This window comes from Bos taurus, chromosome 11 (genome assembly GCF_002263795.3).
Source record: "Bos taurus isolate L1 Dominette 01449 registration number 42190680 breed Hereford chromosome 11, ARS-UCD2.0, whole genome shotgun sequence".
Lineage (NCBI taxonomy): Eukaryota > Metazoa > Chordata > Mammalia > Artiodactyla > Bovidae > Bos > Bos taurus.
The window spans coordinates 99,228,131-99,255,529 of NC_037338.1; the positions used below are offsets into that span (position 1 = coordinate 99,228,131).

Below are 27,399 nucleotides of genomic sequence, written 5' to 3' on the forward strand. Positions count from 1 at the left end.
GTGGGCGTGGCCGGATCGGGCCAGGGAGGCCGCCTATTGGGCGACAGCTGCGGTTTAGTAGGCCCTCGAGCCAACAGGTGCCTGAAGAAGCTGAGGGCGGGGCCGGCGCGCGCGCAGCCGGTAACTCCCCCAGCTCCATCCTCCACCCCCCCGACCTGAGCATTCAGGTAACTTTCAAAAACCGAGCTCCCGTTGCGAGTCCCGACCCAGTCCCGTTGGAGTTCCACCACCCGCCCCCAGGCCACAGCCTCACGCATGCGTCCCGGAAGATCCAAGTGTTGTGACTCCAGGTGGCAGAATTGCGCCCGCTTCGGAGATGAGATGCTCGAAGCCTCAAGAGAGGCAGGACTAGCCCAAAGTGACTCCGAGGTGATAACTTTACCTCCGTCTGTTCATTTTCAGATTTTGCAGACAGGATGAGAGCAGAGTGGAGGTACGTGGTAGCAGATTCTGGCTATGAGGGGCCCGACTGGGTCACAGCCCTAAATCCCAGCACTGCCCCTTCCTACCTGTGTGCTCTTGGGCAAGTTACAAAACCACGCGGAGTTCTGTTTCTGTCTATATGATGGAGATGATAATTGTACCCCTCCTCAGGTGGTTGGAGGACTAAATATTGGAAATAGTGTCTAGTACAGGACTGACTTGTCGCCTCAGCTGTAAACCAGCACCTACATTGCCCAACCTAGGGTTTCAGGCTGATCTATGTAAAGTGAAAGTGAAAGTAAAGTCGCTCAGTCGTGTTCCACTCTTTGCAGCCACATGGACTGTAGCCTACCAGGCTTCTCCATCCATGGAATTCTCCAGGCAAGAATACTGGAGTGGTACCATAAAGCCTATGTCATTCACTACTTACATTCCTTTACTGTGTTCCCAGGGCCTTCCCCTTCCAGCCCTGCCTTTCCTTCTTTTCCTCCCACTGATACCAACATCCACCTTCCTCCATCAGATTAGTGCCCTCCTGGCTCCGCAATATACTCTTATGACATTTGTTGTTTCTGTCAGCTCAACATCCCTTTTTCTGTTGGAGAACTGACTCCTGTGTGGATCTGGAAGAACTATGTCCCTCACTTATAGGGTGGTGGGAGAGAGACCGTGGGCCTGTGACTAGAAGGCAAACAGGGTCCTCATCTCATTATCCCCAGTGATTGGACCTAAGTGGTGGGCATGTGACTTGGCAGGGTCAATCAGAATCATTCCATGAGAGTATGCTATAGATGCGGAGAGAGAAAGGGGCATTCTTTTGGATCTCAAGCATGAGAAATAGGATATAATGGCAATTGGCAGCCAGTTTTATGCTATGTGGTGAGAGATTCTGGGAGAAGAGGAGGCCAACTATAAAGAGATGTAGAGATAACCAGCACTGAAGTAGGGAGTGAGAAACAGTCTTTTTTTTTTTTAAGATATTTATTTATTTGGGTGTGCTGGGTCTTAGCTGTGGCATGGAGGATCTTTAGTTGCAGCGTGAGGCATTTTTAGTTGCAGCATGTGGGGTCTAGTTCCCTGACCCCATGTGGGATCTTCTCGGACCAGGGATCAAACCAATGTTCCCCACATTGGCAGGGGATTGAGCTCAGGCCCCCTTCACTGGTCGTGCAGAGTCTTAGCCACTCGACCACCAGGGAAGTCTGGAGAGATAGTCTTAAAAACATGGTCTGAGCCCCTAGATCTGACTGTTACTAAAGCTGATCTTAATACTAGATTCCCAGTTGCATTAATGAATGAAATTCCTCTTACCTTTGACTAACTTAGGTAAGTGTTTGAGTGTCTGTCACTTGCGGATTTGTCTTAATCACTGCAATGGTTGCATGGCTTAGTGTGCCGAGTGGGGACATCTACTAATTATGGGACTTCCCTGGTGGCTCAGTGCTAAAGAATCTGCCTGCCAGTGCAGGGGACACTGGTTTGATCCTTGGTCCAAGAAGATCCCACATGCCTTGAGGCAGCTGAGCCCGTGAGACATAACTACTAAGCCTGTGCTCTAGAGCCCGAGACCCACAACTACTGAGCCCACATGTTGCAACTCCTGAAGCCTGCATGCCACAGAGCCGTGCTCTGCAGTGGAAAGCCCAAACGTGGCAACAAAGAGTAGCCCCCACTCACTGCAGTGAGAAAGAGGAAGCCCACACACAGCAATGAAGACCCAGCACAAACAAAAATAAATAAATTTTAAAAAAGAAACAATCCTGAGGATTCCATGAGTCAGCCCCTATGCTGGTGTCAAAGATTAAAATAAGGTTGCTCATTAGTTAAATTTGTAAGGACAGATTTTACTCAGTAAAATACTAAAATACCGCAATAGTATTTTACAATACTATTGCGGTAGGGAAGAGGATCCAACAAGAACTGAATGTAACTTTGATTTGTACAGAGGTGATTGGGTATTTTAAAGGGAGAATGAGGGAGTAGAGATGGGGGAGGGCAGGGGCTTGATGAGACTCAGGGAATTGAAGACTTACAAAGAGCGGGTCAGGGTAAATGCTCATTAAGCCAACTGTGTCTGCTAGCTGGCAGCAACTGAAGTTAGGCTTCTGTCCTCCCTTGGAGACTGGGAGACAAAGGCCTGATCCTTCCTGATGATTACATTTTAAAGGGATGGCTTTCAGGTCCTTGAGAAAGATGCTGCTGAGTTATAGGAGGTACAGATACACCTCAGAGGGACAGAGGAAGCATTCACAACTTTAAGCTGTTTTTAGTAAATGCTCTAAGAAAGGCTATTCAGATGTTAAACAGAAAATTCGGGTTTTTTTTTAATATAATTTAATTTTTTAAATTTTTTGCTATGCTGAGTCTTGGTTGCTGCATGGACTTTTCTCTAGTTGTGGTAAGCAGAGGCTGTTCTCTCTAGTTGTGGTGTGCAGGCTTCTCATTGCCGTGGCTTCTCTTTTTGCAGAGCACAGGCTCTGGAGCATGGACTTCAGTAATTGTGGCACGTGGGCCCCGTAGCTGCGGCTCCTAGGCCCTAGAGCACAGGCTCAGTAGTTGTGTGGGCTTAGTTTCCGTGGCACGTGGGATCTTCCTGGATTGGGGATCCATCCTGTGTCTCCTCCATTGGCGGGCGGATTCTTTACCACTGAATCACAAGAGAAGCCCCAAACAGTAAATTCTCTTGGCAGCCTGGAGGTTTCTTGGGCAGGCGCTTTAACAGGGGCAGGGAGGGGGGTCGGTCAGGTAGGGTCATCTTCCAGGTGTGATTCAGGGCTGTTAGAAACTCTAGGTGTGAAGTCAGAGGAGGGAGTGGATGAAATCCCTGGAGCTGAAGAGTTTGTAGTTTTCATAGGCCGAGGTTGAGGCCTGGTGGAGAAGAGGGCATGGAGCTGGCTCCAGTCTGGTCTAGCAGAGAATCTCTCACTGGGCGCTGGGGACACACCCACTTGGCACGTGTGGAAACAGGTCCACCTGATCTGGGACCAGCGCCTGGACTGTTCTTGGGGAAGAGCTCTCCACCGTTGGGTGTGGCCTCAGTACTACCTCGGGGGCATGGAGAGCACTGCTGAGAGTTACTCTGGGACAAATAGCCGGTGTAAACGCGGACTCTGCTGGGCAAAGCCCAGTCACCTCACGATTTGGCCCCGGCTCCTTCATCCCCTCCTGTTGGCACCCCTGATCCTTCCCTCTGCTGTAGCCACAGGGGCTGCTTCATGGTTCTCCCTGAAAGGCCCTTCTCCTGGCAGAGGCCCTCTGTCTAGGACCCCCCCTTTTCCTGGCCCTCTACAGCCAGGCCTGGCAGCCCTGTCTTCCTGCTGGATTCAGCTCGAAGGTCTCCCCTTGTGAGAAGCCTCCCCTGCCCGCACCGGGACAGCAGTCCTGCTGGCCCGCCCGAGGGGCCTGCTCTGTGTTCCCTTCTCCCTGCTTCTCACACACCATCATCATCTCGTATTTAACATTTGTCTCTACCATCAGACAGCCGTTGGAAGCAGGGACCCTGTTGGTCTGTGGCCAGCTGGACCCTCAGTGTCTGGGCACAGGGGTGTGGAGAGACCGCAGAGGAAAAGCAGGTGTTCCAGCCCCATCTGCTACTGCCGAAGAACGAATGCTTTTGAACTGTGGTGCTGGAGAAGACTCTTGAGAGCCCTTTGGACTGCAAGGAGATCCAACCAGTCCATCCTAAAGGAAATCAGTACTGAATATTCATTGGAAGGACTGATGCTGAAGCTGAAGCGCCAATACTTTGGCCACCTGATGCGACTCATTTGAAAAGACCCTGATGCTGGGAAAGACTGAAGGCAGGAGGAGACGGGGACGACAGAGGATGACATGGTTGGATGGCATCACCAACTCAATGGACATGAGTTTGAGTAAACGCCGGGAGTTGGTGATGGACATGGAGGCCTGGCATGCTGCGGTCCAAGGGGTCACGAAGAGTCGGACACGACTGAGCGACTGAACTGACCAAACTGCCACCTGTCCCCTTGGGCCGGGCCCACAAACTGACCCGATGCACCCTCCCGTCACTGCTCTCGCCCTCTAGGCCCAGTGCCCAAGCCAGCCCAGGCCCCCTCTCCATGGCCCCATCCCTTCCACAAAAAAAAGACACTCCGCTTTCTCCACTTTGCACAAAAATGTATTTCTGTGACATCCCAAAGTACAGACATTTACCCAGGCCCCGGCTGGTAAAGCGATGCGATGTGAGCTCTGCCTGGGGTCTGGCACAGGCCATGTGAGCATGGAAGGGAGGGCAGATGGGGCCCGTGTGCTGAGCGGAGGGGCCACAGGGCAGCTGGCCTTTCCCAGGGCTGGGGTGTGGGGGGAAGACCCCAGGGGAAGAAAACCGGGTGCCTCTCCCTGGGCTGCTCATCCCGCCTGTTCTGTCTGGAGGCAGGAATGCCAGGAGAATCGGGGGCACAGGCCCAGGGAAGGAGGGACGAAAAGCCACCCCTTAAGGGCCGCCTATAGTCAGCTCTGCTCCCCGGCCCCTTGTTCCAGACAGGGCCTCCTCCCTGCTGTCGGTGCCATGAGAAGCACCGGAGAAGCATCAAAGTGATGTCAAGGGAGGACCACAAGTTGTTTTTGAGATACATTTGTGTGTCTCACACACTTCTCTGAAACCCAGTGCAGAGGTTTCCAAGGGGAAGCCTGGGGGCAAGGCGGGAGAGGGTGGATGCTGGTCTGGAGGTGTCTGCCTGTGGCCGCCAGGGAAGGCTGGCGTGTGGACCCCCCTGCCCGCGGGAGAGGTGTGGGCTCCTCTGGGCCACGGGGCAGGCAGGGGCGAGTGAGGCAGGCTCAGTTCTGCTGGTGGGGTGCCTGGGCACCGTGGGGGCTGCAGGCTGATGAGGGGTGGGGAGTGAGAGAGCAAGCCCCTGGCCCCCGGAGCTGTTGGCTTCCAGGGCGGGAGGCGGGTGGTGGGGTGCGTAGGTTCCGGGTATGTTTGGCGGAAGGGGCAGTGGAGTCTGCCCGGATTCTGACCAGCCCTGGGCTGGGGCCTTCCACAGCCTGGGGCCTGGTGGGAGACTAGGACGCAGCCTCCATAGCAGCGTGGCCTCAGGCAGGCCTGGCCAGAGGGCAGCAGAGCCACTGGGCGCCTTGAAGGCCCTCTGGGGCTGGGACTGCCTGGACCGAGGCAGGTACGGCTCACTTCCTCACCCCAGAGGCCCACAGCCGGGAGCACCAAGGCATTGGGGAGACCCAGTGGGGTTAGTTTTTAATCCCCAAACCCCATCAGCTGCACCGAGGAACCTAGACGGCGTTCTCGGGCTTCGGTGGGTGGGTTAGGAGGCTGGAGTGGGCTCTTGGGGGCCCCACTGCCTCTCTGAATGGGAAGCGAGGCCAGGGTCGGAGATTACAGGGCACGGGCTGGACACTCACAATGTTAGAGGCATTTAGTCTGGCAGGGGTGGGAGTGAGTGTGGCAGCGATGAAGGCTTTGAAAGTAGGGGCTTGAGGATGGCCAGGGAAGCTGCAAGGACTCAGGGGGTTATTTCTTTTGTTTTTGTACAGAAATCATACACACAAAACTTCACACTTCCTAACCAAAAAAAAAATAATATATATATATATATATAATATATATATCTCACTAATGTTAAGGAAAAGCGTCGGTTGTGCAAAAGTTCCCCTGTGTCCCTTCGTCCAGTGGGAGGCTCCCCGGGGCGTGGGGATCTGCCAGCTGGGAGGCTTGAGCGCGCTTCCTCTCGACCTCGTGGTCCAGAGCAGTGGCGGGCCATGGTGGCGGAGGCCTTATCTGGACGTGTCCATGTTCTCCTCTTTAAAGTTACTGCAGTGCTCAATAACCTTGCTGGAGACAATGGGAGAAAGAGGATTGGAGGGTGGGCTTGCACTGGGGTGGGCTCAGCCCCTCCCAGCTGATCAGGCTGCTGGATTTGTTGGCAAGTGTTAACCATCATGCTGACACTGAATGAGATGATGTGTGCCGAGTGGCTGGCAGAGTGGCCGGCGTGTTTGGGGTACCCAGGAAATGGTACTTGGGGCCACGAATACTTTCAGCCCCCTGTCCTCCCCCTCATACCTTCCCATGTCTCAGCACCAGGGCATCTGTGGTCAGGGGCTTCCCTGAATCAGCTCAGGCCTGACCCCCAAAACCTTCTGATCTTTTTCAGCAACATCGTCCTTCACTTTTTCCCTGCCCACCCAGGCCTTTTTCTTCCCCCGAGTCTACTGGTGGTCCCCAAACTGGCTGCACGTGAGGTTCACCCAGAGATCCTGACCCAGCAGGATCTGGGCAGGTCTGGGTAGGGCGAGGGCAGCTGTCCTTGCCCAAGTACAGGGGCTCCACACCCTGCAGGGGCAGGTCCCAGTGCAGTGCTGGGAACCACCCCTCATCCTCAGACCTCCAGTGTCTCTCCCACTCTATCTGGCCCTTGGGAACTGCTGTCAGGTGTCATCCTGAACCCTGGACAGCCTTCCCACTCACACTAAGCCTCTGGCTTGGTGGGGGGAGTGGTGTTCACTGCAGCCTCTTTGTGCCAAAGAGGCGCCACACTGCCTTTTAGGAGTTAAGGGACGCCTGGGGTGGGACAGGACTTGTGGACTTCTCCTAAGCACCCTGCCCTCAGGCTGGTCAGCTCAGGTACACAGCTCAGGTCCTACAAAGATTTCAAAGTGGGTGGGGTAGGTTACGGGTCAGTCTTAGCCAGTGCTTCTCAAATCTCCTAGAAGCTCTGTTGACAATGCATATTCCCAGGCCCACTGCCCAGACACGCTGGAAAAGAAAATCTGGGGTAGGCCCTGTACATTTTTAACAATCTTTTTAGGTGATCCTTTGGGGAGATTAAGTTGGAGAACCACTCATTTTTACCATTCACAAACTCAGACAAATCTGTCAATTAAATGTTTAAGCAGTGCCTTTTGCCAAAAATAACTGCAGAAACAGCCAGTGAGTCCTTCTCTGGGGAGACTCTGAACTCCAGGCGCCGCCCCCCCACCCCACCATGACACTTTCTATTCTACACTGTCTTTAGAACCAGGGTAAACTTAACTACGTCCCCTTCTAGAAGGGATCCTGGAGGAAGCACGGTTGTCACTGATGATCGCGATACGCAGCGCCCCTAAGGGTCTTTCTCGTGCACTGATGGCTGTGAGACTCCAGTAGATGATAGCTTAGACCCGGAAGTGAAAGCCACGGTGCAGTGGAAGGCCTGTGTCCAGGACCTGCACGTTCAGAGACTTGTGCATTCTGCCCAGCCTTAGAACACGTTTTACCACACTGTGTCCTTTCTTTAGTTGGAATGTCTTTGGCCAAAAATAAGGACAAATTCTGACCTGACTTGCTAATGCCCAGGGATGAGAGGATGGGATTTGTTGGGAATAAAGGAAAACAAAACTTACAAATGCGGGCAACGATGCTGTTCAGAGCATGATCATCTAGTTTCTGGCCACGTGGTGGCCATTACGACACTCAGGGAGGCCCCAGCTGGACATCAGTATGCTGTCTGCCTCCACTCTCAGCTCTGAGTCGCCCCTGGGAATGTTAGCCATTCCCAACCACGAGAGGGCCCAGCTGTGTGCCCTTGGCTCCCCCAAGTCTAGGCTCCAGGCAGAAACACTGCCAGTCTCTCACCGGGCCATTTCCTTGGTCTCCTGTCGCGCGGTCGCCATCTTGATCATGTCCCTCAGGAGGGGCATCCCACCTTCTTTGATCAGCAGAGGGCAGTACTTGTCCGCTGTGGGGGGGGCGGTGAGGGCAGACAGCACGTGATCAGGGTGGGACTTCTATTAGCCTGTGGCCCCGAAACCCTCCCCTGCTCTGAGGACGGCCCCCCTAGGACGGGAGATGAAGATGTGGGCCTGAGTGAGGGCGCGGCTGCAGGAGCCATGTTGGCCCGGCCCCAAGGCCAAGTTCCTGAGGCCACCTGGGGGAAGTGAGGGGTGAATCCCTTGGGAAAGGCTCTTCCCTTCGCTTAGTGGTGGCATTTCCCCCCAAATGTCACCCACTCCAGCCCCTTCTATTCTCTGAGAAGTGTTTGTAAAAACAGGGACTTCCTAAGCACTGCCCCCGGGGTGTCTTGATTCAACAGATTCAGGAACCTGTATTTATGTGCACTTTTAACAAAATATCTCCAGGGGATTCTGGGACCCGGGGCGGAAACTACCAGGCCTGCCCACCACAGAGCTTCATGGTTCACTCCCACAAAGAACATTCTAGGGCTCGGGATCCAGGGCTGTATAGACACTTCAGGGAGAACATGGGCATTTCAGTGGCTTCTAGCAGCTGTACAGTATACTATGATATACTGGAACTATTTTTTATCATCTCCATTTAATGATGAAAGAGCTGAGGTGCAGGGAAATGAAGTAGCCCACTTGAAGTCACTCTAGAGGCCTGTCTGAGAGAGTCCTGGCTCAGAGCTCTTCCCACCTGCCACGCTGCCTTTTTGAGGTAAGGTGCTACTTTTTAGTAAGACTAACCTCAAGGAATAATAAAAAAAATTGGCTGAGCTGGTATGTGCCAAGTGCTCTTCTCGGCATTTTACATGTCTTATTTCACAGCAATCCTATGAGGTAAATACTATTATTAGCCCATTTTAAATATGGGGAAAATGAGGCCCAGAGAGGTTGAGAAACCTGCTCAAAGTAGCACAGGCAGTCTTCCCCCAGGGCCTGCCTTTTTTTTTTCTGGTTTGTTTATAAATGTTTATTAAAATGGAAAGCTGTTTGCTCATCTCTCCCATGAGCATCCATCCAGCTGCCTGTCACCTGGTAAGGTATGTGACTGCTGCTGTCATAAATGCTTTTGGAATCTTCAGAATAACAACGTATCTGCTTTTGCTTTAAAAAAGTCCTTGTTCCATGCCTTGCAAGCCAACTCTTCTCTTTCAGTTCAGTTCAGTTCAGTTGCTCAGTCGTGTCTGACTCTTTGTGACCCCATGAATCACAGCACACCAGGCCTCTCTGTCCATCACCAACTCCCAGAGTTCACCCAGACTCACGTCCATCGAGTCAGTGATGCCATCCAGCCATCTCATCCTCTGTCGTCCCCTTCTCCTCCTGCCCCCAATCCCTCCCAGCATCAGAGTCTTTTCCAGTGAGTCAACTCTTCCCATGAGGTGGCCAAAATACTGGAGTTTCAGCTTTAGCATCATTCCTTCCAAAGAAATCCCAGGGCTGATCTCCTTCAGAATGGACTGGTTGGATCTCCTTGCAGTCCAAGGGACTCTCAAGAGTCTTCTCCAACACCACACTTCAAAAGCATCCATTCTTCGGCATTCAGCCTTCTTCACAGTCCAACTCTCACATCCATACGTGACCACAGGAAAAACCATAGCCTTGACTAGACGGACCTTTGTTGGCAAAGTAATGTCTCTGCTTAACCCTTCTCTTTACACCTTTATATAAAAGGTCTCCCAAATGTTCACTCCAAACAAGCTATCCATGGATAAACACATATATGCAGGAACAAAACAAGTTGGTCTGAACACATCAAAGTTTCAAGTCTACCCCCTTCAATTTCTACCTAATTCTGCGGAGGGCCTGCACTCTCATCCCCTCTGCCTGCCAGTTAACAGGACTGAGTGGTATCCAGGCACCAGGGCTCAACACTTTCCACTGGTTCTCTTTTCCCATCAACCTTATGAAATAGGCATTATCATCTCCATTTTACAGAGGAGAAAATCAAGGCCCAGAGAGATTAAACTACCTGCCCAAGATCACAGAGCTAGCAAAGCAGAGCACTAGGGGAAGCCTGGCCTGCCATCAGAGTCTCTTAGTGCCATTCTCTCCTTCTCCTCTCCCTGAAAGGCACTGAGCACAGGACTCGGTCCAGGCTCTTCTCAGGGAGGGCGGGGCACTCTTGGAGAAAACAAGTGAGAGTTGTTCTCAAGTTCTCTCCTGTCCTCTCGGATGTCTGTTTCCTCAGGGGTTAGTTCTGGTTTGGGTTGGTCTTACCCTGCCTTACAGAAGGCACAGAGATTTTTATTTTCTATTTTTTTGGTTGCGTGGTGCAGCAGGCAAGATCTGTTTCCTGACCAGGGATTGAACCTGTGCCCCCTGCAGTGGAGGCATGGAGTCTTAACCACTGGACCACCAGGGAAGTTGCAGCATGGAGATTTCTGACTATTCACTCATCTGAAGCAGGAAATAGTAAGAAAGCTGCGTGTGTGGGGTCTCTGGATGGGCCTGCCAGGCCTGCTTCTGCCGATGAGGCAAGAGCGAGCCATGCTGCTGGGTGTCCCACTGATGCCAGAAAGAGGTGACGGGGGTGCGCAGACACTGACGCCGGCTCTCACAGCGCTCCCACCCGGATCATCGTGGATGAGGGAGCCAAGGGCCGGGCGGGTACTCACGGTAGACAGACACCAGGTTGTAGAGGGCCCAGGTGGCCCAGTGCTGGCTGACAGGCGAGATGCCCTGGGGAAGAAGGCGGAGAATTGGCTCAAATGACCTGCAGGAAGAAAAATCAAGGTCACTTTTGATGCTGGGCATTGGCAGGGTGCACTGGGGGCTCCTCCTTGCTGGAGGAGGGTCTCATAATGAGCAGGCCAGCAGGATGGAGGGGACACAGTTGGAGACAGGCATATGGTCCTTCAGCCCACTTCAGGCTCCATAAGGAGAGCTCCCTTGTGACAGAGGTCATGAGCATGAGGGAGGGAGGAGGAACACAGATCAGGTGGTGCAGAGATGGCGGCAGGGGCAGGGAGGAGAGCCCCAACCTGGGCCGTCGGGGTGGAGGACACTGGGAAGAGAAGAGATTGTGACTGCACTTCCCATCATGGCCTTCTACACGCCATCTGCAATCATGGTTCAAAAGCTTGCAAGATGTACGTTCGACCTCCATCAACCCCCTCCCCAGGGGGAAGGGGAAGTGATTCTACTTCCTCTCTCCTCTGAACAGACAGTAATTGGAGCGTGGGCAAAGCCAGAGCACGAGCCTGTTCCTCCCGATATGGGTTTTCAGCTTCAGTGTTAATCACTATGCCATGGTCCGGGCGCATATAGAAGTGACTCAGTTATACAGTAGGGAAGGAGACCCATAGCTGCGACTGGAAATTCAGTCACGTGATAATAAGACTTGATGCCAGCTGGACGGAGGTAGTTAAATCTGTACACAGAAAACTGCTGGAAGGAGAGACGCCAGAATGTTAGGGGGATGCTCTTTTCAGGAATGAATGGTTTCTGTTTGTTTCCTGTTGTTTATGTATTTTCTCCTTTTTTTTTTCCTCTCTCACAACTGAACATGGATTGAACACCTGTGAATGGCAGGCTTAGCGTACACAGGTGCTGATGTGAGGGAAAAGGCACCAAGCTGAAGAGGTGAGGTATGCGCCTTTACGCACACACCTCATGGACCACATGTGGGCTTTCCATGGACCACACCTCAGTTATAAAGACCCAACTCAGGACTAGAAGGGCAAGTGGTGCCGACCACGCCTCCTTAGGAAGGAGCGGCCTGTCCCAGCACTGACCCCACGTCCACAGCCCCCGCACCTGTAATTGATGTTTCTCCGTGAGTTGATGTCCCAGCTCTGGATGGCTGCCCACATGCGCTCCTCCACCTCCTCCCGCTGGGGTTCACAGATGCCCCAGGCTTCGGGCCCATCAAACATGATGTGGGAGAGGACGCCGCAGGCGTTGTAGGAAACCTCAATTCCATCTGCCTTGCTCTCCAGCAGGTTGCTACCAAGAATGGAGAAAAATGGAGTCCTGATCCCCAAGGCCCACTTCAGATACAGGCTGCTGACTCCAACTCATAGATTAGATGCCAGAGAGACTATTGGTTTCTTTATCACTTATTATCCACACCAAGATAGCATTTTTTTTTTTTTTTGGCTGTGCTGCACACCTTGTGGGATCTTAGATTCCCTTCCAGGGCTTGAACCCAGGCCCTTGACAGTGAAAGTGCTGAGTCTTAACCACTCAACTGCCAGGGAATTTCCCATGACTTCTTTTTCATTAAAAAAAATTTTTTTTTGGCCATGCTGTGTGGCATGCAGTATCTTAATTCCCTGAAACAGGGATCAAACCCACACACCCTGCGCTGGAAGTGTAGAGTTCTAACCACTGGACCCCTAGGGAAGCCTCCCCCAAATGACTTCTAAAGGGAATCTGAGGTCATTTAAGATATCGCTACAAGGGGACCATTTATGGCGGGTTCAAGGGATAAGAAACCACACCATACAGTGAAGGTGACATTCTTAACAGAAACCTAAACTGATAGCAGTTGCTACAATTGAGCACTGATTAGAGCTCTGAGCATCCTGGCAGCCAAGGCGAAAAGGGAAAGGAGCAAAGTACCAACCTGAAGACGCTGATGAACTGGGAAGTCATTAGCTGGGGCCGTAGCTCCTTCACCTCTGCCACATTCCCCAAGAGTCCCAGCATATTCCGATGCAGCTCCTGCTTCTCCGGGAACTCCTGGCAAGATAAGAGCCATTGGGTCAGAGCAGTGAGTACCTGATTTGTGTCTGATGCTGGTGACCTGGAAGCTTTATGAGCACCCATCCAGCCATTTCTGCTGGACAAAGAGAGGGTGCAATATGCTGCCCTCCTACCTCGTAGTACACCTAGGACAGTGCTACGTGTATACTACAAGGGATTGACATGGTGGGGCTCCATGCCACAGACTCAAAGCCTGAGTGCAGAGCTGACCTATAAAATTATGAATGGGACAAACATGATTCTATTTATCAAAACTCAAAATATTAAGCTTCAGGGAATCCTTTTGGAAACTAGAGCAAGAAAATAATGAGTTTTAGGATGAAGAAGTCATCCTACTGGACAGAATTCTGTCCAGCTGACACCCCAGTGGACTCCGGTCAGACCTGGGCAGTTGGAGTGACCACACTGAGAGAGCGGTTTGGGTTTTTCCTTGGAGTGTGTGTTGTCTGTTAAGTCACTTCAGTTGTGTCCGACTCTGCAACCCCATGGACTGTAGCCCACCAGGCTCCTCTGTCCGTGGAATTCTCCAGGCCATACTGGAATGGGTTGCCATTTCCTCCTCTAGTGGATCTTCCCAACCCAGGGATCGAACTCATTTATGTCTCCTACGTTGGCAGGCAGGTTCTTTACCACCAGCGCCACCTGGGAATTCCCTTGGAGGGAGGGCTCTAAGAGAGGCCCAGCCAGGCCGTCTGGGTCAGGGAAGACCTCCACAGCACATCCTGGGCTGGTGGGTCTGAGTGGGCCCCCACTGCCCTTCCATTGGAACCACGGGGAGAGGGTAGCTGGGGGACCTGGGGACAGAGGAGAGGCCGAGTGGGGTCCGGCTGCTGCTGGAGAGGCGTTACCTTCAGGCAGTCCAGGAACAGCTTCATGCCGTTGAAGTTGAGGAACATCTCGCAGTTGTCGGGCGTCTCGTCTGTGATGTTCCACAGGGCGCTCCAGGAGAACTCCATCACCTGATCGCACTGAAGCGGGGAGAGGGCTCAGCACAGGTGTGCCGGGACGGGCCCACAGGCACCCGGTGAGGGGAGTGTTCCCTGGACACAGGCACACACCCCCAGGGCAAACCAGTCCCCTCTCAGCCGAGGGGAGGGGGCGGGTGGCTCCACGAAGATTCGACTTACTATCTTGTCCAGCAGCTTCTTCTGAATCAGCTTCAGCATGGTCTGTGGGCAGAGAACAGAACTTGAGGGGGGCGGGGGGACCAGGGCTTCAAGAGCTACTGTGTCCTCCCAGAGCCAAGATGGAGGAAAGAGTCAGTTACTCCATTCCTGTTAGTACCTCCTGACGAGACCACATCTGCCTCTCTAGGCACTACCCTGGTGGCCCAGTGGTTGGGAATCCGCCTTCCAAAGCAGGAGACGTGGGTTCGATCCCTGGTTGAGGAACTAAGATCCCATATGCTGCAGGGCAACTAAGCCCGAGCACCACAACTACTGAGCCTGCCGCAGCTAGGAACCAACACAGCCAAATACATAAATATTAAAAAAAAACAAAAAACCTGCCTCTCTATTTGGGAGGCTGTTCGAAGAAGTGCAACCCACAGACCTGGTGCTTAGCATTAGGAGGCCTGGCTCCATCTTGACCCGCCCCGCTTCGGGCACCTCCCACCCTGTGGACTTCAGCTTCCCCAGTGATGATTGAAAGGAGACTGGAGGTGCCTCCCTCATTCTTCCCTTCCCTTCTCCAGCAAATATTGATTATCTCCCCCATTGCGTGCTGGGCCCTGTGCTAGGAAGTGCTGGGTCAGGATGATGGAAGGATGTTGCATGGTGTCTTTCCCCATGGAGCTCACACCCAGGGAGGAGGCTGATGTTAAACAGCTAGTCCCTCAGATACTTCTTTAATCTCATCTGGGAAGACTTAACAGGGGCACCTGGTCTGAGCAGGCAGGAGTACAGTGGGACCTCCCGGGACAGTGGAGAGGCTGGGAGAGAATGACAGAGAGTTCTAGGTGGAGGAAATCTAGGGTCAGAAGCAATGTTCACTGCTAGGATGTGAATCCCAAATCCACCCTTTCAGCAGCGGGGCTCTGGAAGAGAGAGGGAGGGGAGGAGGGAAGGGTAGTTCCCCCGCTACACGCACCACAACAAAGCCCATCTTGCCCACGGCCTCCTTGTGGTCGTTGTCCACCTGGCAGACCAGGGCGTTGCACAGGTGCACGGCGATGCGCTGGATCGACTCGTCCTGCCGCGTGGGGTTGAGGATGCTGAGCAGGAGCTCGTTGACGCGACGGTACTGGAACTCCAGCTCCTCCGGGATGCTGAAGTTGCAGAGCGTCAGGCAGCAGTTCCGCTGGACCTGGGTGAGGCCAGGAGACAAGTGGAGCACAGTCAGGGGTGGCCCTGGAAGCTGGACCCGAGAGTCTCTCTAGAAGTGTGGGATCGTCCAGAGCTGTGGCAGTCCAGGAAGGCTTTCTGGAAGAGGAGAGAGACTAAGAGGCCATTTATTTAACATTAAAGAAAAAAGTGAACTATAATATACAGAGTGGTGGGTGTAAAATACCAAGGAATAGTTTTGCAAATAATTAAGCAAGTGAAATTTTCAGCAACCATGGAACCACCATCTGGGTCAGGAAAAAGGACACTGCCAGCAGCCAGAAGTCCCCGTATGTCCCTTCCTAATCATAAGCCCTCCCTGCGAGATGGCCCTATCCCGGCCGTTGCATACGAAAGATTCTCTAGCAACTTGTAGCTTCTTGTCCCACTGCAGCTTTCTGAGATCAACCACGTTGTCGTTAGTAGGTGAAATGCATTTCTCTTTTTTTCATTTGCAGTGTAGAATCCCAATTGATTCATCCAGCCCACTGCTGGTGGACATTTGGGTAGACTTCGGTGTTTGGCTACTTCATGGCAGCCACGTGTATGGGCTCCTCCAGGGCCACCCACAAGTGGGGTGGAGCTTCTGGGCAACAAGGTGTGCATGTCTTCAGCTTCACCAGGTTAACTCCAGAATGTTCTCACAGTGGCTGTACCAGTTTACACTCCCACCAGCAGCACAGGAAAGTTCCGGTTGCTTCACCTCCTTGATTTCTTTTTGTGTTATCTGTGGGTTATTTTTTTTATTTTCATAGTATTCTCAGCACATTTTTCTCATAATTTAACTTCCCACCATCCTTTCTCATTAAATACTGGAAGTTCACCACACTTCATTACTTATGTAAATTAGAGAATATTACCAACCCGGGTTTGATCCCTGGGTCGGGAAGACCCCCTGGAGAAGGGAATGGCGATCCACTCCAGTATTCTTGCCTGGAGAATTCCATGGACAGAGGAGCCTGGTGGGCTATAGTCCACTGCGTTGCAAAGAGTCGGACATGACTGATCGACTAACACTGCCGAACCCTTGTTAACTCTGTCCTTCCCCCCATGATATACACACATTTTTGGGGAAAAAATTATTTTAAATTATAGAAGCAATACTTACTCAATGTGAAACATTCAAATAACATTATCCAAGCAGAAAGTGAAAGTCCCTCACTTTATTCTTCAGAAGTAATCCCTTTGTGCACCAAAAGTTTGGTGCACAACCATCAAGATTCCTCTCCCATGGAAATAGAAATATGGGGAGGGGAAGGGTGAAAGGGGTTTTATCCACGTTGGTCCAGAAGGTCTCTTCACTTGTCCACCCACAGGGTCATCCCTGTTTCCATGTTAGGATGTACAGATTGACCATCACATCCCATAATGTGAGTGGATCTAACACTACTTTGCAGGGCCAGGCCCCTATCGTTGAAAGCTTTTGGTTTCCTCTGACTTCTATGTATCAAAAAGGGTGACTGTGTATATATCTTTCCTTTATGAATATCTCTGAACTGTGGAATACCTAGGCCAAAAGGTAAGTGCGCTTACAGTTTTGCCAGGTTCTGCCAGCTGCCCCATGAAGAGGCTGTCCGATTCATACCTCACCTGTGGAAATCGGGAATGTGTTCTTCCCCTGGCCTTCGTCAATGGGTATCATCAATCTCCCCAGCCAATAGTGGTTTTTGTTAATTTCTATTTCTTTGAATGAGTTTATTAATTTGAAAATCTTCAACTAGCACCCCGGGACCTCCCCGGTGACCCAGTGGTTAATCTGTGCTTCCAAGGCAGAGGACACAGGCTCAGTCCCTGGTTGAGGAACTGAGATTCCACATGCTGCATAGCACGGCCAAGGGGGAAAGAAACAACCCTTTTACCTGATGATAAATTCTATCTCAACAAAGGAAAAAGTCTGGAGTTGGGAGTCAGTGGGAAAGGGGGCCTCCTCATTCCTGCAGAGGCTGCATCCCCACCAGAGCCTTTCTGGAGGACGATGCAAGAGTATATACCAAATGCTTTAAAAATACACAGGCCCACTGCTCCAGCCATTCTCCTTTTAGACAAGTCTCATAACAAGCATGGCTTACATGTATTCAGCAAAGCCTAATTTGAAAGTGCAAAACATGGGGACTTCCCTGGTGGTCCAGTGGGTAAGATTCTGAGTTCCCAATGCAGGGGACCTGGGTTCAATCCCTGGTCAGGGAACTGAATCCCACATACAGCAAATGAGATCCCACTTAATCACAACTAAGAGCTGGCATGTTCGAATTTAAAAAAAAAGAAATAACAAAACGTTAACAGCAACCTAAAATGTTCAACCGTGGGGCTGACTCAGTCAGTGCAGCCCACGAAGTCAGGGGAGCCTCTCCCACTACTCCATGGGGATGGAGCTTGGCCACGGCCTCCAAGTCCCCAGCAGAGTCAGCACCAGGGCAGCCTCTCCCTGGGGGAGGCGCTGCACAGGTGCTGACATCAACAGTTGGGAAGCTGAACTATTAAAACCAGCTGCCCTGGGGGAGGAGCGCTAGGATTGGCACTTTCACTTTCTAGTTAGTCTGAGACATTTTCTGTTACTTAAATTTGTTTTCCAAGCATCAGGGAGCTCACTTTTTGTCATCAAGAAAAGAAACATGACTTTTCAAATTTTGTTGTAAAGTGTTTGTTGATATGGGAGATATTCATATTCACAAGATGCTGCTGAAATGAAAACCCATGTTATAAGACAAACAGGGTGGTCCTGTTTACTCAATAATTACGCATAGACTAAAAGCCAGAAGGATGTTAACGGTGGCTATCTCTGTGTGCTGAAATTATGGCTTTTTCCCCCCTCCTTTATACCCATAATTGTAATTTTTCTCCAGTAAAAACTTGATTACTTTTAAAACAAAAGCAGCTATTGAAAAAAAAAAAAAAAAAACACCCACCCAGCAGAGCATTACTGGGAAGAAGGGCGGAGGAACAAGCAGGAGCAAAGGCCTGGGGCCCTGGGGGAGGGCGGGGTGGGAGACAGACTCGGGTGGGGCCAGCTCAGGGGGCCCTGAATGCCCGGTCCCAGAGTCTGGGAGTGATGCCCCGGGAAAGGGGGGTTGGGAGGGGGGCGGGACAGAGCCAGGAGAGAAAGGGGGAGAGCAAGCATGGCATCCCAGGGATCGGCGAGCCTGTTGGCAAGGCCGGGACACAGGGCGAGGGGCCAGAGCGGGCAGCGGGCAGGGGCTCACCGTCACCTCCTGGTAGGACTCCATGCCGTTCAGCACCACCTGGATGACCTGCCGGCGCAGCCTGACGCTCTGCTCTGAGCGGTACTCGGAATTGGTCAGGTAGAAAAGGGCGGCGCTGCCGGTCACCTGGATGTTCTTGTCATACTTGTGGCACTTGAGGGCCGTGATGACCAGCTGTACCAAGACAGGGCACGGGCCGGGGGTTGGCCAGGCCTGCCGCATGTATGCAAGGACAGGCCTGGGGTGGGGTGCGGGGGCTTGGACAGGTCCTCTGGGGCAGGGCTCAGCCCGATCCTGCTCCCTGAGGGCAGGAGTTGGGGTTGGGGGACAGAAACTGGGGTCGGCCATGGTCCTGGGACAGGGTCAAGGCTGGGCCAAGGGAGGTGCTGAGAGATGGGGTTGGGCTTCGGGGGGTAGGATGGCCAGTATCCTGGGAAGGAGGAGGGGGATGGTTGAGGAGATGGGGGAGAATGAACTGGAGACCCTTGGAAGGCCCTCCAGGGTTGGTGCTGACCTTCAGGGCCCGCAGAAGTTGGTTGCAGCGTTCGATGCGTGCGATGTCGAAAAGCAGGTTGATGGCCCGTGAGGTGATCTCCGGCCGGTGCTCCGTGTAGGCCTCGATGGCGTTCAGCACCTGCTCCTCGTTTTTGTCACCACTCACCTGGAGATGGAGGATGCTCAAAACATCCCGGAAGTGGCTGAGGGGCAGGATTTCTGATCCTAATTCTATCTCTAATCCCAGGACAGACACCCCCTCCCTTGTCCTGGGGCGCCCTGGTCCTCCCCTCCCTGTGCCCCCCTCTCACTTTGTACGCCGGAATGTGCGTCAGGCGGCACAGGGAGGTCTCGAAGAGCCCAAGGAACTGCAGTGGCCTCTTCAGGGCCCGGAAAGGCATGATGCTGCTCTTGGAAGGCTCGATGCTGAGGGGAGAGGGTGCTGGCATCAGTGGTGTGGGGCCTGTGGCTGCCCTGGATTCAGCACAAAGGAGAGCCTCTCCCTGGGGGTGGTGAAGCACATTTCCTTGGGACCCTCTGCTAGGCCCTCTAGCCTTGTCTATTTTTCATTTTAAAGGCATAGGGGACTTCCCTGGTGGTCTACTGGTTAAGATTCTGCGCTTCCACTGCAGGGGGCACGGGTTTGATCCCTGGTCAGGGAACTAAGATCCCCCATGTCTCGTGGTGTGGTCAAAAAAAAAAAAAGGCAGGAGACAGACATAGACCCCACCTCTTGATGGGAGGGTGACAAGGTCACATTGTAGAGAACACGTGGGATGGGAGATAACTGTTGCAGCCAATCCTGCTTGCCATTCCAGGGAGGGCGTGTCACCTTTAGGTTCCCGCAACAGCCATGAATGGACATGCCCATCAACCAAACTCCATTCCAGTCTAGGTTGGGGGGAGGGCTTAAGACCAACGACAGTAACGGGGGACATATGTATACATACAGCGATTCACTTTGTTGTATAGCAGAAACTAACCCAACATTTTAAAGCAATTATACTACAATTTAAAAAAAAAACACACCAGGGACTTCCCTAGTGATCCAGTGGTTAAGACTCTGCCTTGCAGTGCAGGGGAGATTGGTTTGATCCCTGGTTGGGGAACTAAGATCCCACATGCCCAGATGCTGCAACTAAGACCCAACACAGCCAGATAAGTAAATAAATATTAAAAAAAAAAAAAAAAAAAAAACAAAGACAGCTAGAGGGGGTTCTGAATCAGCTCTCTCATCCGACCAACCCGGGGTCCAGCCTGTCAGCAGTTAACACCCAACGAGTGGTGGGAACGGCAGCCTCCCGTGAACACCACCACACGGCTCAGCCCATTTGAGTGCTGCAACCTCCCAGTCACTCCCCGTGCTCGTACCTCCAGCCTTTGCACATGCTGTTCCCTCTGCCAGAGCGCCGTGGTAAACGTCTTCTGGCAAACTCAAGAGTGAGCTTTCGGCACAGCCTGGATGCCTTGCCTCCTCCTCCTTCCTTCTGATCCTTGAGGCCACTCCGGAGCCCCGCGTTGCCCCTACCGCAGCCCCAGTGATAACCTGCCTGTCCCCACTAGCTCATACCCACTCGAGAGGGCCTGATTTATTTCTTCCTCGTCAGCACGGCACTTGGCAGAGGGGTGCCTGGTCAATGCTTGTTGGATGGCACCCACTCGCAAACAGGGCAGGTGGGGCCCCACCTGGTCTGTCCTGCTTCCTCGTCCATCTTGGAGATGCTGCAGTTCTCCAGGATCATGTGGCCGGAGATGTCCAAGGACATCAGGTTCCCCAGCTTCTGCACGAAGAGGCTCAGCACCTTGCGAGTCAGCTTGAACTTGTAGTAGCTGGAAAGGCGGTCTCGGGAGATGTCCAGGTGTCTGGAGGTTGGGGCGGGGTGGGGGTCACGGGTCAGGAGCTGGACGCAGACTGGGGCTGCCTCGTAAACTCCTGATGCTTCAGTCCGAGGTCCCTGCTACGGCCGACCCAGGCGCTCTGAACAGCCCTGATCCAGCCGGAACAAGGGGCATAAAGCATGGGACTGTCTCTTCTAGCCCCATGTGCTCCCTGGCCGGGGGCTCAGGAACCTTCTGGGACTGCCGACCCCCACCTCCCCGCAGCAACCCCGCAACCTCAGAGCTCACCGCAGCTTGTGCAGCTGGACGATGACGCGGATGTGGTCGTCCGACAGGTCCATGTTGTAGAGCACGAGGGACACCAGGCTGTCTTTCCACTGGGTGAGGAAGGCCGCATCGCTCGTCTGGATGCCCGAGAGGTCCAAGGCAGCCAGCGAGTTGAGGGGCCGCAGCAGGGATTCAACGGGGACCCCGTCGATCATGCGGCCCAGGTTGAGGAAGCGCAGGCGGCTGAAGCCCTCGAAGGTGAAGTCCTTGACCAGCACCTGGCAGGTGGGGTTGACAAGGCACTCGTCTTCACAGCCCCCGGGGTTCTCCTCCTCGTAGAAGATGTTGGCGCAGCCGAAGAGGCTCAGGGATACCAGGGTGTGGCTGAAGCTCCTTAGAGTCTGCAGGCTCTTGGCAGATAGCTTCTCACAGTTGGTCAGGTACAGCTCCACCAGGTCCTGGCGGCGGGTACAGCCCCGTCATCACCTCCGCCCATGCCTACCCTGGCCCTGGGCCACAGGTAGGATTGGGGAGGGGTCTGCACAGTAGGAAGACCCTGGCGGCTCAGTGGTAAGATGCCTGCAGAGCAGGAGCTGCAGGAGATGAGGGTTCGATCCCTAGGTCAGGAAGATCCCCTGGAGGAGGGCATGACTACCCACTCCAGTATTCTTGCCTGGAGAATCCCATGGACAGAGAAGTCTGGCAGGCTACAGTCCATGGGGTCACAAAGAGCTGGACATGACTTAGTGAGTACACACGCATGCACTGCACAATAGGAAGGGCGCTGGTGGGGCCTTGGGATTCCTGCTCCAACTCCCTGCCTGCCTGTCTCGGGGCGGCCTCCCGTGGCCGTGCCCGGGGCCTGAATGACCGGGTCTCACCTGCTTGCGAATGGCCTCCAGGTCCTGGTCTTGCACCAGGTCCTCGCGGAGGTGGATGCGGGTGAGGCGGGTGCTGCGGGGATCGGAGAAGAGGCTGAAGAAGCTCTCGTGTGGTTCAAAGTTGCAGGCGGCGTTGACCAGCTCCACGTACCTGGGACGGAAGGAAGCCTGGTTCAGGGGAGGGCCCCTCGCCCTCCCTTCAAGGCCCAGCACAAGCCTCCCCTGCCAAGACTTCCCTGATCATCCTAGCAACAACCTCCATCTCCTCCTCCTCATGGTACCTGGTTGGATCCTGAGCACCTGACCAGTGAGTTTAAGGGTGGCCCCAGGACCCAGGAGTCCAAAAGTAACTGGGGATGAAGGGCCTCTTATCACTGGCAATCCCAAGCTCTTCCCCCCTAAACTGTAGACACTTCTGTAACAAACACACACGTCTGCACTCCCTGTCTTCTTTAAGCCAGCTTCTGATTCCTTGAACAGCCCCTCTCAGGACCCCATCCAACAGCAAGACTGAGCCGAGGGGTCTGGAGCTCTGAGCTGGGTATAGGGCAAGCACTCAGTAATAGTTCTGCTGAGATACCAGTGGAGGCAAGAATCCTGGCCTGGTGGGAAAAGCTGTGGAGTCAAACACTCTAGAATCTAAATCCTGGGTTGGATGTTCACTACCTGGGCAACTTCACACAAGTAGCTGAACTTCTCCAGACCTCAGTGCCTTTACCTGTAAAATGGATGCACCTCTGGTCTGCACAGTGTCTAATCTAGTGCCCAATCTACATTAGATACTTAGAACATTTTTAATGAGCTGGGCTCTTGGGTCACACACAGGTTCCCACTTTTATAGGCAACTTTCTGGGCTAAGTGTTTCCCTCTGGGGAACCTGGACCGAACCCCGAGCAGTCAAGCATGGATATTACTCTTCTAGGAGTCTCTACTAGTGTGGAGTTCCTTGGGAGAAGCCACAGAGAGCGTTTCCGAATGATCTCATCCCTGTTCAGGGGTCAAGCAGTCAGGCACTGGTGCGTAAACATGTAATACGTGTTCAGGTTCACAAAGAGACATGTGTGCACAGGCACACATACACACACACATGCATGGACACGTGCACACACACACACAGGACAGCAAGCAACTCCTCCACTTACATAAGAAGTTTCTACATCCTCTTAATCCAAACCGGCAGTTTCACACTCAAACCTGCCCTGTACACCAGAAACCCACGTGTGGGCACACACATTCTTTTACACGCACACCCCGCCACACACATACCAACATGTGCAATTACAACTTGATGGATACGGACAGGTATCCAGTGCTCTCCTGCACCCACGGATAGCCACGTGTGCGCACACCCCCAGAGACACACGCGGGACTCCCAACCTCTCCGCACATACCCATGCCAGGCTTGGGCCCCCCCCAGCCCTGCGCCTGCTCACTCGTTGACGAGCCGGTCACAGATCTCGCTGGGCAGGAAGATGTCTGGATGCAGCCGCAGGGTCTCCTTGTCCAGCAGGCAGCCCAACGTGCCGTCCAGGTTGCGCAGGCAGAAGTCGGTGCAGAGGGCCATCAGGGACTCGGGGGTGTCGGACGCCATGCTGGGGGCCGGCAGGTGGGCCACACAGGGACGGGGCCCCCAGGGGCAACGGTGACGCTCTGATAATCACAGGATCATTGGCAGAGCTGCGGCCTGGGGAAAGGGAAAGAAGCTAAGCGAGCCACGGGCAAGGGCCAGGACCCCAGCTGCCCTGGGTCCGTCCACTCTCTGAGTAGTAAAGCTGAGGTGCCTGGAAGGCACATATAAATTGAGCAGTTTAGGGACTTCCCTGGTGGTTCAATGACTGAGAATTTGTCCTCCAATGCAGGAGACACGGGTTTGATCCCTGGTCAGGGAACTAAGATCCCACAAGCTGTGGAGCAACTGAGCCCGTGTGTCACACAACTGAGCCTACGCTCTAGAGGTCACAACAAGAGAGAGGCCCGCACGCCAACATGAAGACCCAATGCAGCCAAATAAATAAGCAAAAATTAAAAACAAAAAAACACAAATTTAGCTGCTTAGCAGGGTCGGGGCCCGGGACTCCTGCCTCCTCCCTCCCCTGCCCCCCTGCCCCGCCCCGCTCTGATGCGCTACCATCTACCCATGATTTGACCTGTGCAAAGAGCAGGGGGCCTTGTCGGAGCATCTCTGTGACTTCCCAAAGTCTGTGGGCTGAAGTCCGTGTTGGGGATCCAGCACTTGGGTGGAGCTAACAAGGGCTTTTGCTAACTGCTACACTGGGGTGTCCGCTACTGTGTCACCTACCCTGTCTAGAGCTGTCATGGTGGGGACACTAAGTGTGTGCCAGGGTTTAACAGACAGGGCATCACTGCATCTCACCGGATACGATTTGGAATGAGGGCTCCTCCCGGGGGGGAAATGCAGATACATGACCACAGAGAAGCTGTACATTAATGTTCAGCGTGGTATGATCCCGAAGCGTCAAAAATGGAAACAACTCAAATGCCCATCAACTGACGAATGGATACACAAACACGGTATAACCATGCCACGGAATTACTCAGCGGGAGCAAGGTGCTGATGCACGCATAACACTGCACCCCGAAAACGTTCCGCTAAATCAAAGAAACCAATCACAAAAGGCCACCTAAGGTATGATTGCATTTGCATGAAATGTTCGGCCAAACCGGCAAACCCACAGAGACACGGGTAGATCAGCGATTGCCTGAGGCTGGAAGGCTGGGGGCTGGTGCAGGGAAACGGGGAGTGACTGCTAAGGGCTGTGGATTTCTTTTTAGGGGTGAAGAAAAATGTTCTAAAATTGACCCTCGTGACAGTTGCACAACTCTGTGAATAGACCCAAAACCCACTGAATGATTTACTTTAAACGGATGAACTGGATGGCATGGGAATTACAGCTCAATAAAACTGTTATTAAAAAAGCAAGGTCGCGTCAGAGAAACACAAAGGCTATATGATTTCACTTACATGTGGAATTTAAAAAATAGAATGAACTAGTGAATATAACAAAAGAGAAACAGACTCACAGACATAGAGAGCAAACTAGTGGTTACCAGTGGGGAGAGGGAAGGGCAGGGACAAGACGGGGTTAGGCGGGTAAGAGGTAGAAACTGTCAGGGGTAAAACAGTGTATAAGGATACATTGTTCCAACGCAGGGAAGACAGCCAATATTTCACAGTAACTCTAAATGTAGTGTAACCTTTAACAGTTGTGAATGAGTATGTTATACACCCGAACATACAACAGTGTACATTAACTATACCTCAATTAAAAAAAAAGTGGGGACTTTCCTGGAGGTCCAGTGGTTAGGACTCCATGCCTTCACTGCTAAGGCCCCAGGGTTTAATCCCTGGTCAGGGAACTAAGATCCCACAAGCTGTGTAGTGTGGCAAAAAAATAAATAAAATAAAAAAAAAATGAGGTACAGTTAGGGAGTTTGGGATGGACATGTACACACTGTTATATTTAAGATGGATAATCGACAAGGACCTACTGCATAGCACAGGGACCTCTGCTCAATGTTATGTGGCAGCCTGGATGGGAGGGGAGTTTGGGAGACAATGGATACGTGTATATGTACGGCTGAGTCCCTTTGCTATCCACCTGAAATTATCACAACATTGTTAATTGGCTACAGTCCAAAATAAAATAAAAAGCGTAATAAAAAAAAATGGAATGAAGTCTCCGAGAATCTTCATGATCTTGAGGTAGGTAAAGTTTTCTTAGAAGGACTCATAAGATAAAAATGATAAACTGATATGCACTGAAGTGAAGAACCTTCATTCATACATACACAAAAATTAATTTGAGATGGACCACAGACCTGTATCTGTATGTGAAAGGTAAAACAAACAGACTTCTAGAAGAAAACACAGAAGTATATCTTTATGATTTTAGAGTAGGCAATAATTTCTTAAGTAGGTCACACACAAAAAAAAACCCATAAAGAGAAACTGACAAATTGGACTGCCTCAAAACTAAGACTCTTTTCATCCAAAGGCGCCATTAAGAGAGAGGAAAGACAACTCACAAACCAGAAGATGTTTCCAATACTATATCCAACAAAAGACTTGTATTCAGAATGTATAAAAACTTCTACAGATCAGGACACAGAATCCAATTAAAAAAAACAGGCAAAGGACTTGGACAGGCATTTCATAAAGGATAAAGAAACAAAGAGTAAACATAAGGAAAAGGAAAACCACAATGAGATACCATTTTGCAGCCATCAGAACAGCTCCACTGGGAACAACACAGGCAACACCGAGCCTGAGTGAAGCTATGGAACAAGAGGAGGCCACCCACACTGCTGGTGGGCGTGTGAACTGCTGTGAACTGCGAGTGTAACTAGCGAGACACTATTACGGCTGAACACACACACACGTTCAGTGTTCAGCAGCTCCACTCCAGGTATACAGCCACCAGCAAGGCAGGAAAATGTTCATGGAGAGACAGACAGAATGTCTACAGCAGCTCTACTCCTAACAGGACAGAAGCCGAACGTCCAAACAGGAGAATGAAGATTACGGTCGACTCACCAACGGCACACTGCACAGCAACGAGAACGCACCGCCTCTCCACAGCCGGGATGGGCCTCGCGGTGCTGAGCGAAAGGAGCCAGACGCAGAAGATGTATACGCATACACTGAGTGAAGCCACTTGTCTTTAACTTCCTTATGTTAAAAAACAAGATAATCTGGGAATTAACTCCCTGGTGGTCCATACTTCCACTGCAGGGGGCACGGGTTCCATCCCTGGTTGGGGAACTAAGGTCCTGAATGCCATGTGACACGGCCAAAAGAAAAAAAATTTTTTTTTAAAGAAGGAAAATCTAATCTGTGGTAGCCGAAGTCAGGACTGTGGTTGTTCTGGGGGTCTGGCTGGGTGCTGAGAAGCTTCTAGTCCCTTATCTGAGTGCTGGGCATACAGGTGTGTGCACTTTGTTGATATTCAGAGAGCTGTCTATTACGACGTGTGCACTTCTAAAGATGTATATTGCAATTCAACAAAAAAGAAAATGGCCTGGACACCAAAGAGGTCCACATTTAAAAGGGATTTGGGATCCGGGTAAGTGATATTCCAACTGACTATGCATCTTCAGCTACCATAAGTGGCTAAGAGAGAATGAAAACGGAACCTTCAACTCCAAGTGGAGTGAACAAGACAGGAAACAATCAACCATTTATAGACCCAAGGACAGTCAAGAATTAGTCCCAACCATTTTCCTATGACAGTCTACGTCAGAAAGGGGGAGAAAGGAACTTCCCTGGTGGTCCAATGCCTAGGACACTGAGATCCCAATGCAGGGGGCCCTGGTTTAATCCCTGGCCAAGGAACTAGATCCCATACGACACAACTAAAAATCCTACATGCTGCAAGGAAGATGGAAGATTTTATGTGTCGCAACTAAGACTCAGAGCAGCCAAATAAACAAAGATCAAAAAGAAGCAGGAGCAGGGAAATAAGCAAAATGAATCTATGGTGTTAGACGTCAGGGTGGTGATTACCTTTGCAGGAGGCAGTAATCAGAAAGTGGCAGGGGTCTCTGGGT

The 27,399-nt window shown here is 52.1% G+C and overlaps 1 protein-coding gene and 1 long non-coding RNA gene across 5 annotated transcripts in view; one reads left to right on the plus strand and one right to left on the minus strand.

Moving 5' to 3' along the window:
- Window positions 1–6: 6 nt before the first annotated feature.
- LOC101908339 (uncharacterized) lies at window positions 7–4,602 on the plus strand. The gene is made up of 2 exons (XR_810015.4): window positions 7–433; window positions 3,901–4,602. It is a non-coding gene; the product is annotated as an uncharacterized lncRNA (long non-coding RNA).
- ZER1 (zyg-11 related cell cycle regulator) overlaps window positions 4,540–27,399 on the minus strand; it is a 30,132-nt gene continuing 7,272 nt past the window's right edge. For 2 of the 4 annotated variants that reach the window (XM_059891436.1, XM_024999066.2), the window contains exons 2-16: window positions 23,265–23,515; window positions 21,832–21,982; window positions 20,972–21,408; window positions 20,531–20,707; window positions 19,156–19,270; window positions 18,864–19,010; window positions 18,350–18,523; window positions 14,917–15,132; window positions 13,956–13,997; window positions 13,677–13,796; window positions 12,689–12,804; window positions 11,878–12,066; window positions 10,737–10,834; window positions 8,015–8,117; window positions 4,540–6,232 (exon numbers count right to left, since the gene is read on the minus strand). In XM_059891436.1, coding sequence (XP_059747419.1) covers window positions 6,175–6,232; window positions 8,015–8,117; window positions 10,737–10,834; window positions 11,878–12,066; window positions 12,689–12,804; window positions 13,677–13,796; window positions 13,956–13,997; window positions 14,917–15,132; window positions 18,350–18,523; window positions 18,864–19,010; window positions 19,156–19,270; window positions 20,531–20,707; window positions 20,972–21,408; window positions 21,832–21,982; window positions 23,265–23,422 — 2,301 coding nt within the window. In that variant the 5' untranslated portion in view covers window positions 23,423–23,515 and the 3' untranslated portion in view covers window positions 4,540–6,174. The remainder of the gene's footprint in view (window positions 6,233–8,014; window positions 8,118–10,736; window positions 10,835–11,877; window positions 12,067–12,688; window positions 12,805–13,676; window positions 13,797–13,955; window positions 13,998–14,916; window positions 15,133–18,349; window positions 18,524–18,863; window positions 19,011–19,155; window positions 19,271–20,530; window positions 20,708–20,971; window positions 21,409–21,831; window positions 21,983–23,264; window positions 23,516–27,399) is intronic. The other 2 variants (XM_005213354.5, NM_001205808.1) reach the window with 2 other exon arrangements.